General features: G+C 44.2%; 1 protein-coding gene across 2 annotated transcripts in view; it reads right to left on the bottom strand.

Annotated features, from left to right (window-relative positions):
- Positions 1–14,771, bottom strand: part of LOC126292208 (esterase FE4-like) — a 106,815-nt gene that overhangs the window by 38,475 nt on the left and 53,569 nt on the right. For both annotated transcript variants that reach the window (XM_049986061.1, XM_049986060.1), the window contains exon 5: positions 13,503–13,702. In XM_049986061.1, the coding sequence (XP_049842018.1) occupies positions 13,503–13,702 (200 nt within the window). The remainder of the gene's footprint in view (positions 1–13,502; positions 13,703–14,771) is intronic.

Genomic DNA, 14,771 nt, shown 5'->3' with positions numbered 1-14,771 from the left:
AATGGAGACGTGTCGTCTTCAGCGATGAGAGTCGCTTCTGCCTTGGTGCCAATGATGGTCGTATGCGTGTTTGGCGCCGTGCAGGTGAGCGCCACAATCAGGACTGCATACAACCGAGGCACACAGGGCTAATACCCGGCATCATGGTGTGGGGAGCGACCTCCTACACTGGCCGTACACCTCTGGTGATCGTCGAGGGGACACTGAATAGTGCACGGTACATCCAAACCGTCATCGAACCCATCGTTCTACCATTCCTAGACCGGCAAGGGAACTTGCTGTTCCAACAGGACAATGCACGTCCGCATGTATCCCGTGCCACCCAACGTGCTCTAGAAGGTGTAAGTCAACTATCCTGGCCAGCAAGATCTCCGGATCTGTCCCCCATTGAGCATGTTTGGGACTGGATGAAGCGTTGTCTCACGCGGTCTGCACGTCCAGCACGAACGCTGGTCCAACTGAGGCGCCAGGTGGAAATGGCATGGCAAGCCGTTCCACAGGACTACATCCAGCATCTCTACGATTGTCTCCATGGGAGAATAGCAGCCTGCATTGCTGCGAAAGGTGGATATACACTGTACTAGTGCCGACATTGTGCATGCTCTGTTGCCTGTGTCTATGTGCCTGTGGTTCTGTCACTATGATCATGTGATGTATCTGACCCCAGGAATGTGTCAATAAAGTTTCCCCTTCCTGGGACAATGAATTCACGGTGTTCTTATTTCAATTTCCAGGAGTGTATGTGATAGAAAAATCGAAATGGACACAAGAAGCACACTATCATAGACAAATAGAGCATTCCTAGCCGAAGGAAGTCAGCTACTGTCAAATGTAGGCAAAAATTTGAGAAAAAGTTACTGAGACCACACGCACTGAGCGCTGCACTGTAAGGAAGCGATTAATGACCTATGAGAAACCCAGACAGAAAGTTTGTTGAATCGTTTGAGATGTTGCGCACAAGTTGGATGTTCAAAATGAAGCAGACTCTGTTGGGCAGCAGGTAACCCTACGTAACTTCAACAACATCACTACAGAATCAAACGTAGGAGAAAGAACAGTGCTCTGCGACGCAAAACAATTTAATTACGACGGCGAGGAAAGAAGCGCTTAAAGTTCTGCCGCAGTTCGTGGTCTCCCGGTGGCGTCCTCGTTTCCTGCACACGGGGTCCCGGCGGGGTCAGGGATTTTGCCTGCCTCGAGATGACTGGATGTTGTGTTGTCTTCATCGTCGTCCCCATTACGGTCGGAGGAAGACAATGGCAAACCACCTCCGCTAGGACCTTGCCTAGTCGGCGGTGTAGGTCCCTCTACACTCCTCGGAGTATGGGACCTCATAATTATGATCAATGAAGGGTAGATGAGCTCATACACCCACAGCCACTGCATTCTAGACGTGACATTGGCTCTTTAAACAAGTGGTTTTCGAAGCTCAAACACACGTTTAGTCATACAGCCATTCTGCGTCTGCCGCTAGTACCAGAGAGTGCTATTGTGCATCAGTGAATCCATGACAAGATGATCGATGATGGCCAGGCTGCTACCTGCTTGATGATAACAACACAGAGATGCAGCCATTTTGATGGATACCACAGCAGTGACCTGCTGTTGCTGTCTACTGTCCCATCATTGTGGTGCACCCAGCTCTCTTCCCCTAAGGGTCATCAGGGATCATGTGCAAGCTGCAATCTCCATACTGACGAGCTGTGTCACAATCACACGATCTCCTGGCTGATTAGTGAGCATCTACTGTGGTCTTGATCGTTCTGCGGTGGATAACCAGAGCCTAGTCTTCACGATAACCTACGTCCTTGATCACAGTCAGCAGTATCCACCAGAACGCATGACAGCCTACCTCCGAGAGCTCTGACGTGGGAACCACGCTGCATCATCAGGTATTCGGTGGGCAGTGCCTCCTGATTCGTAGACAGCCACTTGCATAGCACGCGGCCATGGCACTTAGCTGTGGACCGACGTAATGACTTACTGACAATCCAACTCTTCTTCACGGCATGTATTCCCAAATGGTCGCCGACCGCCCCTTTGAAGGACATTTGAAACTTCGTACACTTTGCACGATAAATAAATGTTATTTCAGACATCGCTGCGTCATTGACGCTTCCCGGAGTGAATTGCACCATTTACGCCCACTCCATGCTTTTCAAAACGTGACCCCAGCTCTCCTTGTTGCGGAACTGGTGCCAGGATTGGCTGCCATCTCCAGACTTCAAGGGCAGTTAAAGGTGCATCTACAGCACTGACTGTCGTCTAGCTATACCAGCACAAAAGTGGAGTGGTGAGTGAACATTCCTTTTGTTGAAAGCTTCTGAGTGTATACGTGTATCTGTTTGGAAAGATGTCAAGTTGCAGACACAGCATTAGCACCCTCAAAGTGTATAAATTTTGCGTGGGCACGAATTGCCATGTACCAAGAGCGTGCTATTCAGTTGTAGTAATTGTAGACAGTTTTGGCGTTTGTCTGTGGCTGTTAGGTAATGATACGCCGAAAGGTTAGTCATTATTATTTATGCTTAATAGGTGTAGTTTCACTGTTTTTAATTGTTGTTGTAAACTGCAGCGTAAATTACGCAAAATGATGGACACACATCCTGCTAGTACGAATGAAACCGTTGTCGCTTTGACAGAGAAGGTAAAAGTATCCACAGGGGTGAATTCCGTGCGACAGCGGGGAAAAGTGGAGCTATGCAGGCAGGGTGAAACCTTACAATCCGTGGTTCAGAAATTCCAAGCAGGGTAAGAGGAAGTGTGTGCACCATTCCCTCCTTTCCATCCATCGGCAGGTACCTAAATAACATTTTTGCGAGTCAACAGATGGCATAACTGTGCTCTAGACAATGTTAAGGTTACCGGCGCAATGAATTGTTGGTCAACATCTACACTTATACTCCGCAAGCCACCCAACGGTGTGTGGCGGAGGGCACTTTACGTGCCACTCTCATTACCTCTCTTTCCTGTTCCAGTCTCGTATGGTTCGCGGGAAGAACGACTGTCTGAAAGCCTCCGTGCGCACTCTAATCTCTCTAATTTTACATTCGTGATCTACTCAGGAGGTATAAGTAGGGGGAAGCAATACATTTGATACCTCTTCCAGAAACGCACCCTTTCTAAACCTGGCGGGTAAGCTACACCGCGATGCAGAGCGCCTCTCTTACAGAGTTTGCCACTTGAGTTTGTTAAACATCTCCATAACGCTGTCACGGTTACCAAATAACCCTGTGACGAAACGCGCCGCTCTTCTTTGGATCTTCTCTATCTCCTCCGTCAACCCGATCTTGTACAGATCCCACACTGATGAGCAATACTCAAGTATAGGTCGAATGAGTGTTTTGTAAGCCACCTCCTTTGTTGATGGACTACATTTTCTAAGGACTCTCCCAATGAATCTCAACCTAGTACCCGCCTTACCAACAATTATTTTTATGTGATCATTCCACTTCAAATTGTTCCGCACGCATACTCCCAGATATTTTACAGAAGTAACTGCTACCAGTGTTTGTTCCGCTATCATATAATCATACAATAAAGGATCCTTCTTTCTATGTATTCACAATACATTACATTTGTCTATGTTTAGGGTCAGTTGCCACTCCCTGCACCAAGTGCCTATCCGCTGCAGATCTTCCTGCATTTCGCTACAATTTTCTAATGCTGAGATCTCTCTGTATACTACAGCATCATCCGCGAAAAGCCGCATGGAACTTCCGACACTATCTACTAGGTCATTTATATATATTGTGAAAAGCAATGGTCCCATAACACTCCCCTGTGGCACACCAGAGGTTACTTTAACGTCTGTAGACGTCTCTCCATTGATAACAACATGATGTGTTCTGTTTGCTAAAAACTCTTCAATCCAGCCACACAGCTGGTCTGATATTCCGTAGGCTCTTACTGTGTTCATCAGGTGACAGTGAGGAACTGTATCGAACGTCTTCCGGAAGTCAAGAAAAATAGCATCTACCTGGGAGCTTGGTCAGGCGGGATTACTCTCTGTGTGGTTAACTTACGATTGACAGACGAAGCAAAGACATACGTGTTGTACCACGAGGCTCCCAGTAAGGCAGAAACATTCCAGGATTTGGGTGACATTTTACGGCGAACATACCAGAAACAAACCAACATGGATTTTCCGGGAAAAATGAGTACCTTAATCCAGAAACGTGAGGGATCAGTACAAACTCTTCCAGAGAAAATCCGGAGGATCAATTCACAAACACACCAGCTGTCACAAAAGCTGAAAATGGATAGAGTCTTCATGTGGGAAGCTAAGAATAGCGCTTTGGCCTTTTTCTATGTGCTATCCCCACTGAGACGTTACGTAGGGCAAGATTTTTGTTGCGACTCTTAAGGTCGTAACCAATTAGAGGAGACTCGCATTGGTACAACAACCTGTATGGACAATCGTGTTTTTTCTGCAGAGATACAGTGATACAGATGTGAACATAAAGTCACGTACGGGAGCAGTGTCAGCAACCTGAAAGCTAAAAGTGTGGCCAAATTGGAGACAGACCACGGGGTTGTGGTAAGTATAGGAAGGGAAAGAAACGACAGCAAAAGCAACCGTTAGAAGCAAATGCGATTGTTTAGACTATCAGAAGAAATTACACAAATATTTTCTTGTCATATGGGTCCATCTTACTTTCAGCTGTTAGAAGCACAGAGGAAATGTTGCTTGTGACGCTTTTTGAGAAGCAAGGAACATAAATTTCTGTAGAACATAGGCAGGAGGAGACAGCGGCTCCACACGTTGTATATTGTGTGGAATGAGTGAGAATAATGTAGATTCGTTGGGTACGATAGTTCTCATTTTCGCTATTGGAGCTAGAGACTTTCTTGAGCATATGGAACTGTTATCACACGTAGATGAAGGGTATTAATCAATTCTTTGGGTAGACTTTCTTGATGAAGGTCACTACAAAATCGATCATTCACAGCAAACAGTGGAATTCATTGGGGGACACAGCTGCAAGCGAGTCACTGTAGCAAGGCACATACATCGTTAATGTGTTACCGACAAAACTTCGGACATCTATGCAAAAGGTGGTTTTCATGATAAAATACCAGCAGGTAGGGGGAGGATTGTGTGAGTTTCCGTTGATACCAGTTTTCACATGAAAGACTGAACATGGTAGAGCCACTAGGGAAAATGAACAATTAGAAAAAAATCATTCCTTAGTGCACAGAATGTAGTGTCTGTAAGTAATATTAATGGTGAGTTTCTGTTTCCTGTAACCTTGGATAGTTTCGTAATGGACACAGTCCATCTGTCGAAGAGCTTACGTATTTCTACGTTAGGTGTATTAGGTGGAGAAGATGTTGATGGGTCATGTGATTACCAGAGTCGGAAACAAATCATTGATGGAACAGCATTATGTGAAAAAGTGGGTCACTTGTAAGGCAGTGACAGGCAATCAGTGGAAGCTTTGCTTTAATGGTTTAAGAATACATTTAACACGGCAGATCCTGTACCATCAACATCGGTCAACCAGCACTGTATACCTACATGTAATACTGCATCGCACTGCAGAAAGCCATACCACATAGCAAGAAATCTTCAAAACAATAATGGAGCATTTTATAGTAAGGGCCAGCAGTTAGCGGAAGCTATTGTCATAGCCTGTAGGGCGCAAATATTGCCATCATATCAAAAAAATTGTCAGTTGGTATTAAGAAGTAGATTCTGTTATGATTACCGCTGTCTGAATGCATCATGATTGCAGCTTCGCTTCCTCATATTACGGAAATGTTAGACAACCTAAGATTGCTATATTGTGAGCCTATGTTATTGTGCCATCAGCCCACATCATAGCCCGCCTGCACAGGCAGTTGTCCTACTTGCAGGTGACACGCGACGTGGACACATTCCTCATGGCCACCAGATGGCAAGGATAGCGCTGTCAGAGGTAGCTGGCCCTATGGTCCTTTTCCTTACGTTGGCCACATTATCGTAAAAAGGAGGAGCTGTATTCTGTGACCTAGGACTTTATTTCGGCCGGAGGAGGGGCCCTGAAGAGCCAGTTCATTCCGAGTGGGCTTCCCGGACCAGGTGCCGGATACAGTTACATTTCATCTCTCAGCAGTTCACTCCAGAACGATCACTATTCCTTCACATCCTGGATTTTCCAAAATGGTAGCATCTTGAAGGAGATGAGGCTTTGATGCGGTGGCCCATCTTCAAGCTTGTAATATTTCATTTCGTTAATAGCATCACCGATTTAGATTCTGGACTGAGTCTTTCAAAAGTCCCTCTAGGACTCCGGTTCTGGCACACTGATAGCCACTACTCCTAGTGATGAACTCTTCACGTTTATTGTAACTTTTCTGGGATTTTGACGCAATAATGTTCTGTGTACATTCTCAAAAGATATGTTTTGGTATAATGAGTGGTTACAAAATTAATCAACTGCTGTCAGAGAACTTTGTGTTAATTTTGCCTTAATAAATATTAACTTCTTTTTGTATCTGGGCGTTATTTTCTTGGCTGCCTCAGGTAGGCACATTAAGGACTGTACCAGTACATCACAACATTGCATCAATGTAGGGATATCAGCAACTACAGGCAGTCCTAGAAAATAGATCAAGGAACACATTCACGGCCTCTTGGGAACATTAGTAGAATAAAATAAAACTGTACAGGCAGAAAAACGCGTTATCCACATTTCAGAGGTTGTTAGATTGAATGGTACATCGTTTAAAGCCGAAAACTATCATGGTAAATTTGTACGCTATCATCATATTCTCGAGGTATAATGCCAGAGCATGTGAAACGCTTCCAGCAGGCTATGTTCTGCACATCTGAAGCGTCTTGTAAAGTTGTCAGATGATCAAAACGACTTGCAAAATGATTTACATAAGAGATCTGTATGGTGTGAAAAGTGGCAATTGACCCAGAGTAAAGAAAAGTGTGAAGTTATTCACATGAGTACTAAAAGAAATACGCCGTAAGTCACACAACTCTGAAGGCTGTAAATTTAACTGAATACTTAGGGATTACAATTACAAATAAATTGGAACGATCACATAGATATTGTTGTGAGTAGACCAAATAAAAGACTGTGATGCATTGGCAGAACACTTAGAAGCTGCAACAGGTCTACTAAAGAGACTGCTTACACCACGCTTGTCCATCCTATTCTGGAGTATTGCTGTGCGGTGTGGGATCCGCACCAGGTGGGACTGACGGATGACCTCGAAAAAGTACAAAGAAGGGCAGCCCGTTTTGTATTATTGCAAAATAGGGAAGATAGTATCAAAGCCATGATACGTGAATTGGAGTGGCAATCTTTAAAACAAAGGCGTTTGTCGTTGCAACGGGATCTTCTATGAAATTTCACTCACCAGTTTTCTCCTCCGATTAGGAAAACATTCTGTTGGCACCCACTTACATAAGGAGAAACGATCACCACGATAAAATAAGTGAAATCAGGGCTCGCACAGAAAAATTTAAGAGCTTGTTTTTCCCGTGTGCCGTTCGAGAGTGGAACGGTAGAGAGACAGCTTGAAGGTGGTTCTCATTGAACCCTCTTCCAGGCACTTAATTGTGAATAGCAGAGTAATCAGTTAAATGTAGATGTAGATGCATCATAGGCAGTTACCATTTAGCGCCAACGCAGGTAAACTATTTGGGGCATGTGAGTAGTGGGGCATTTGTCAAAGCAATCTTCATCTAACAGAGGCGATCTGCAATTAGCTATGCAAAAATCCACAAAATATCTACAGTGATTCCTGGGTTTATGAAATTATTATCCGAAATTCGTAAAGAATTTTGCACAGATCGCAAAACCTTCGAATCGATTTTTGAGGAAGATTGTTCAATTACAGGGGCCGCAGAATGCCAAACAAAATTCGAATCACTGAAGCGAATGATGTGACGCCAGTAATGAGGTGTTGGCTGCATTTTGAAGCAGAATATAGATAAGCAGGAACATTCAGTAGCGAATGTGCCAGTTCGAGTGAACACAGTGGAACATAACTACTTCATCACAGAAAAGGAAATGATAGCAGTCATATATGAAACTTCGTACCTTCATTGATATTTATATGGATGTAAGAAAGGTCATTGCAGTGCATGCATCGTCAAAATGGCTGCTGTGGATACAGCCCAATCGTGTATGTTAGCAAGATGGGCACACGCTCTCAGAGAGCATGATTATGAGGTGATCGATAAACTGGGTAGGAAGCACATAAATGTAAATACATGGCATAGAAAAGTTCAAATGGTGAACATGCAAGGAAAAAGAGTAACAGAGTGGCAGAGAGCACATGCAGCCAAGACTGTCAGATATTCCAGTCACAACCATTGTGTGTAATGTACAAGGGCTTAGTCTGCATAATGAAAACATTCGAACTAAGTACAGTTGTTGCTGCAGTGCTTGAGTACAAAGTGTTGCAACATGTGCATGACCATGTTTACTCAGGTCGTGGAGGATGCTAAACAAGGGAAAGTCGATTAGTGGAAATGTGTGATGGATAATGAGAAAACATGATGTCGAGCAATAGGTAATGCACTGTGTACTTTGTGCACAAAGAGCTAATCTTTCAGACAGTCACCAAAAATCCTTTTTCAAGGACTGCCAGAGGTTTCTAAACCCTTTCAAATGACTGGACTTCGTACTTTAGGACCATTGAATAGGACACCCCTGGAAATACGTCATTATCGACAATTGTAGATCTTTTCTCAAAGTTCTTGGCAATGATGGCAGTTCCTGATCAGCAGACTAGTTGCCTAACAGAATATGTATGTAGTGTACCTACATATTGAGATGGGACAAGTTGTAGTATTTTAGTTTAGATAAGTCATGTGTAAGAGCTGTTCAGTGTATTTGTTTTACAACTCTTGTTCGAGTGTATTCTGAATTTTTAGTAGTTACTGCACGTCCGTACTGCTGTATACTGGTCATGCAGGTTATGTGTTATTCTCAGGTTTTTTTTCGTACATATTTACGGAGGCGGGAGGGAAAGACGAAAGAAAGTTCCTTCCCTCTGGTGGCGAATCACCTCGAGCAACCATATGGGATCCCTGGGTTATAACAATTCATAAGGTAAGCTGTGAGGAATTTCCCTGCAGAGTCGGCAGCGAGAAAAGGAATATATAGAAAACATCAACTACAGTGACAGTCAGAACTATAGAACATGTAGAAAGGAATACATAGAAAATGTCACCTAGCGTGACAGTCAGAATTATAGAACATGTAGAAAAGGAATATGTAGAAAACATCAGCTAGAGTTGGTTGGTTGGCTGTTTGGGGAACGAGACCAGACAGCGTGGTCATCGGTCTCATCGGATTAGGGAAGGATGGGGAAGGAAGTCGGCCGTGCCCTATCAGAGGAACCATCCCGGCATTTGCCTGAAGTGATTTAGGGAAATCACGGAAACCTAAATCAGGATGGCCGGACGCGGGATTGAACCATTGTCCTCCCGAATGCGAGTCCAGTGCCTAACCACTGCGCCACCTCGCTCGGTGTCAGCTAGAGTGACAGTCAGAATTATAGAACATGTAGAAAATGGATAAGTAGAAAACATCAGCTAGAGTGAAAGTCAGAATTATAGAACATGTAGAAAAGGAATATGTAGAAAACATCAACTAGAGTGATGGTCAGGATTATAGAACATGTATTAAGAAATCACAGCTTGTCTTGCATGGCGCTAAAGGTCTTTACCTTCGTAAAACAAAAGTAAGAAGACAAATTGGAATATACCGAAAAGCAAATCGATTACGTTGGGTGCAAGGTATTCTTTTAGATGAAGAGGTTGAGTTGGTAGAGAAAATAGTCAAATGAAACACCAACATGTCTCACTTGACAGTGAATGATTCCGAAAAAGAACTGAGTAAAGAATTGGTGACTTGCGGGAAGAAGTGTGAACAGAACACTTCACAGATTCAAGATAAAGTGAGCGATCTTGAATGCAAAATAAGAGAAAAACCTAATTATGCCACTGACAGAATAATTTTCAGCAAAGAACTGGATAGCAAAAAAGGATTCGATCTGGCTAAAAAACATAATCGATGGCACCCATTAGATTTTTTGAAAAGCCGAGCGGTCTAAGGCGCTGCAGTGATAAAATCAGTTAATAAAGCAAGTTTTCGAATAAATTAGAGTTTACATCATTTGATGACTCGTTCCCTTGTGTGGTGCAGCAATTGGCAGCTACCTTTACCTCCTTTACTTCAGAGACTATTAGCAGGTGAGACGACAGGTGAAATCGCCCCCTCCCAATCCCATGCTTCCATCAGCAGGTCATCAGCATCATCTAGCAAAGAAAGACATGATGCCTGACTCAGCGGACGCTACAACTGCAGAAGATGTACCCATCTGCCATTTTCGGGACACGACCAAAAATTACCTGCTAGTTCAGAGAGTAGTACCTCTGGCGCAAGGATCAGATGGATAATAGTCTCTGAAGTAAAGGAGGTAAAGGTGGCTCCCGATTGCTGCACCACACAAGGGAAAGAGTCATAAAACGGTGTAAACTCTCATTTATTCGAACACTTGCTTTATTAACTGATTTTATCACTGTAGCGATTGTTCAGAATTTCATTTTTCCAAGGTACCATATTTGGTAGGAATATTTAATTGATAAAAGAATTTTAAACCTTTGTGTTATTATGTCACTAACTCATTACAGATTGCTAACACTGTCCCTGCTGCATACTTTCCTCTGGAGGAACAGTTGGAGAATATCACAACAGCTAAGTAGCTTCACTGAACTCAGTGCTACAGAGACACCTGAAGTAGCTGGACATACGATTATACAGAAATGTGTCCAGCATAGCCACAAATAATGGACTTAACTGCCTGAATTCCCTCTTGCTTAATTAACTCCGTCACTGTTGCACCTTGTTGTTGGCACACAGATATTTATTTACAATTTTTCTCGTCAATTTCACAGTTCTATAATAACTATAAAACACATATTTTTATCCTGTTCGTAAATAGGTAGGAATCGACTTTTTTCCATGACGTTGAGAGAGGCCTTTCAGAGTTGTTGGTAAGAGCATCGTGTGTATGGCTCAGGTTAATGTCAGTTAGTGGAAGGATTAATTAATATTTTATACCACGATATGCCCATCCTATGCCTCATTGTTCCAAATAGGGGACACGCCACGCAGAAATGGAAACTGGTAGTGGAGTTAGAGTAGCCTGTGCAAAGGTCGTAAATGGGGACTGTTGCAGCAAAAAATTTCACGAACTCAAAAGCAGCAGGTTTCACGGAGTGGAATGGTTCAAATGATTTAAATGGCTCTGAGCACTATGGGACTTAACATATGAGGTCATCAGTCCCCTAGAACTTAGAACTGCTTAAACCTAAGTAACCTAAGGACATCGCACAACACCCAGTCATCACGAGGGGAGTGGAATGGTCAGCTGACGGAAAATGGGATGAGGACATTCCTCATGTCAACAACCGAAGACAGATAACTTTGCTATTGGAATGGCAGAAATGCTGCTACAGTGCTCAACTGGGATGACATCAGGACTACAATCCCCAGAAATCACAGAGGTCCAGGAATCTATCGTAGAAGCTTGGTGAGAGATTCATCGAATCAAATCTCGGCAAGACTTGGCACAAAGAATGGACCTAGAAACTTCCGACTACCTAGGTTTCATGAACAGTGTATGTAGAGTTCCACCTGATATATGCATCTTTAAGTAGAATTAGGACTCATCATGGAAGATGTAAATTCTGACTTCACAACTGCGAAAACACTGAAAATACATTCTGCAACGTTGTGCAACATGCCACAGAACTTCAAGCATGTGGTTATGAACAGCCAGAGAAGGACATTTAAAGGGTCTATGCGACATCTATACAGTACTATATTGCCACCGATGATGTGAACTGGTTGAAAACACTGCACCTTGTATTTTAATTTATCAAAATGTTATCTGTAAACACTGTCATAAATTTTGTAAGATGTTCATGTTTCCAATGCAATCTCATTGCTCTACAGACACATTCACAACTGTGCGTAAGATTTGTAAGATATTCATATTTCCAATGCACCCTCATTTTTACACACATACACACACACACACATATGCACCCAGTACATATAGAAGTATGAAACAATCCGTTGTGCACGCAAATTAGAGCACATGCAGCGCGCTAAAGTGTGGAATGTACAGAAATCTGGAGAGCCATGATTTACCTCCTGTTGGAGCGCTCATTACCAGTTAAAAGGCCGGCCGAAGTGGCCGAGTGGTTCTAGGCGCTACAGTCTGGAACCGCGCGACCCGTACATTCGCAGGTTCGAATCCTGCCTCGGGCATGGATGTGTGTGATGTCCTTACGTTAGGTTTAAGTAGTTCTAAGTTCTAGGGGACTGATGACCTCAGAAGTTAAGTCCCATAATGCTCAGAGCCATTTGAATCAATTAAAATGTGCCTTTTCCCGAAGTGGTAAATTTAAGATGGATGAGAAAAAGCTACGTTTCTTCGGTTTGAGGGAACCAAACGGAGAATTCGTTTCGCGGCACCGCCTCTGGCAGACTGCTTGAATGCGCGCACGTGACGACGTAATTGTCTAACTTCAACACCAATTAACTCGGAAATGGAGCAACGTCTCGATTTTTTTCATAACAACTATTTCCCACCACAGCCGACCCTGCAACACCTTTAGAAGCTTTTCTGACTAGCTAACCGTTTTGCGACCTCGTGTCCACAGTTCAATGCTTGGCATATTACCCAGGGAAAAAAGTACATTAATAGCTTGCTTGTTCCAAGCGTACCTGGAGATACTAATCAAAATAAAGACCTGCTACTCTTATTAGTCATAATTCTTAGTCTGGAAATGAATCAGATTTCCAATAATTTTGTGACTGTGGAACATAATATTAATTAAGCTGACAGTATTATAAAAAATCCAAACTGTAATGTTTTCATGAATTGAATAAAGAGACAGACTTTGTGAGAACGAGCGCTACAGAGTGACCAATTAAATTTCCCTACTATTACCACTGACGACCCTGCCGCAGTGGCTACACCGGTTCCCGTGAGATCATTGAAGTTAATCGCTGTCTGGCGTGGTCGGCATTTGGATGGGTGAGCATCCAGGCCGCCATGCGCTGTTGCCATTTTTCGCGCAGCACTCAGCCTCGTGATGCCAAGTAGCGGCTTCGGTCAAGAGTACCATCTTACGACCGGGAGAGCGGTGTGCTGACCCCAGGCCCCTCCTATCCGCATTCTCCACCGAGGATGACACGGCGGTCGGATGGTCCCGGTAGGCTACTCGCGGCCTGACGACGGAGTGAGATGCTATTAGTAAACATTGCAGCAACTTGCCCATACTGCTAACTCTTGTGCGAAGCTTAACTGAGGCAGAGGAGAAAGGCGAAATGCAAAACTGTAGAGCCATTTGGCAACAAGTAGTCCCCGTCAGAGTGTAGTCGCAGGAGTGTCAAAGCAGAAAGTTCTTAGCAAGTGTCGCAAACACGGCAGGACGCTACTGGTGGGTACAGTTGAGGGTACGGGTGGCGACTCACGTCTTCACTGCGGCCAAACAAGGCGTTCTCGACGAGCAGCCGGGCCGGCTGTTGCCTCAGGAAGTCCACCAGCTGTTGCGGGTCGTCCGTCTTGAGGCCCAGGTGTGCAGCCAGGGTGAAGGAGCGAGCTCGGACTCGGTCGGAGCATGCGCCGTCTCCCAGAACCACACCACTATGCGCTATGGCTCTGTGGAACAGGCCTGAAAAGGTCGTAGCAAAACATTACAATGTAGTGGAGGAGTAGAAAAATACCACTCTAAAACATTGATAAAACTTATACCTCAACGAGCAGCTTACAGTCCTGGAAAGGGACGCACGAGCCAAGTTCAAAACCTTATAAAGTACGCTGGGGAGGGCCACCAAAAAGAGTTAATCAGAGGCGTTGCTCTGCAGCTTACGATTCGATAAATGACACAAACTCAGTGGACAAACTCTACAGGAATTTCGAAGATTACCATTCGGTTCAAATTATTCAGTCAGATTCTCAGAGCAGAAAATCTACACGCCATTAAAATGACTACACCAAGAAGAAATGCAAATGATAAACGTGTATTCATTGGAAAAATATATTATATTAGAACTGATATGTGATTACATTTTCACGCAATTTGGGTGCGTAGATCGTGAGAAATCAGTACCCCGAACAACCACCTCTGGGGGTAATAACGGCCTTGATACGCCTGGGGATTGAGTCAAACAGAGTTTGGATGACGTGTACAGGTACAGCTGCCCATGCAGCTTCAACACGATACCACAGTTCAGTAGTAACTGGCGTATTGTGAAGAGCCAGTTGCTCGGCCACTATTGACCAGACGTTTTCCATTGGTGAGAGATCTGTAGAATGTGCTGGCGAGGGCAGCAGATGAAAATTTTCTGTATCCAGAAAGGCCCATACAGGACCCGCAACATGAGGTCGTGCATTATCCTTCTGAAATATAGGGCTTTTCAGGGATCGAATGAAGGGTAGATCCACAGGTCGTAACATATCTGAAATGTAACGTCCACTGCTCAAAATGCCGTTAATGCTAACAAGAGGTGACCGAGACGTGTAACCAATGGCCCCCATACCATCACGCCGGTTGATACGCCAGTATGGTGATGACGAATACACGCTTCCAATGTGCGTTCAAAGCGATGTCGTCACACACGGATGCAAACGTCGTCGAACTGTTCGTGCAGATGGTTGTTGTCTTGCAAACGTCCCCGTCTGTTGACTCAGGGATCGATTCGTGGCTGCACGGTCCGTCACAGCCATGCGGATAAGATGCC

This window comes from Schistocerca gregaria, chromosome 9, assembly GCF_023897955.1.
Source record: "Schistocerca gregaria isolate iqSchGreg1 chromosome 9, iqSchGreg1.2, whole genome shotgun sequence".
NCBI lineage: Eukaryota > Metazoa > Arthropoda > Insecta > Orthoptera > Acrididae > Schistocerca > Schistocerca gregaria.
This window is presented reverse-complemented; position numbering and strand designations above follow the sequence as displayed.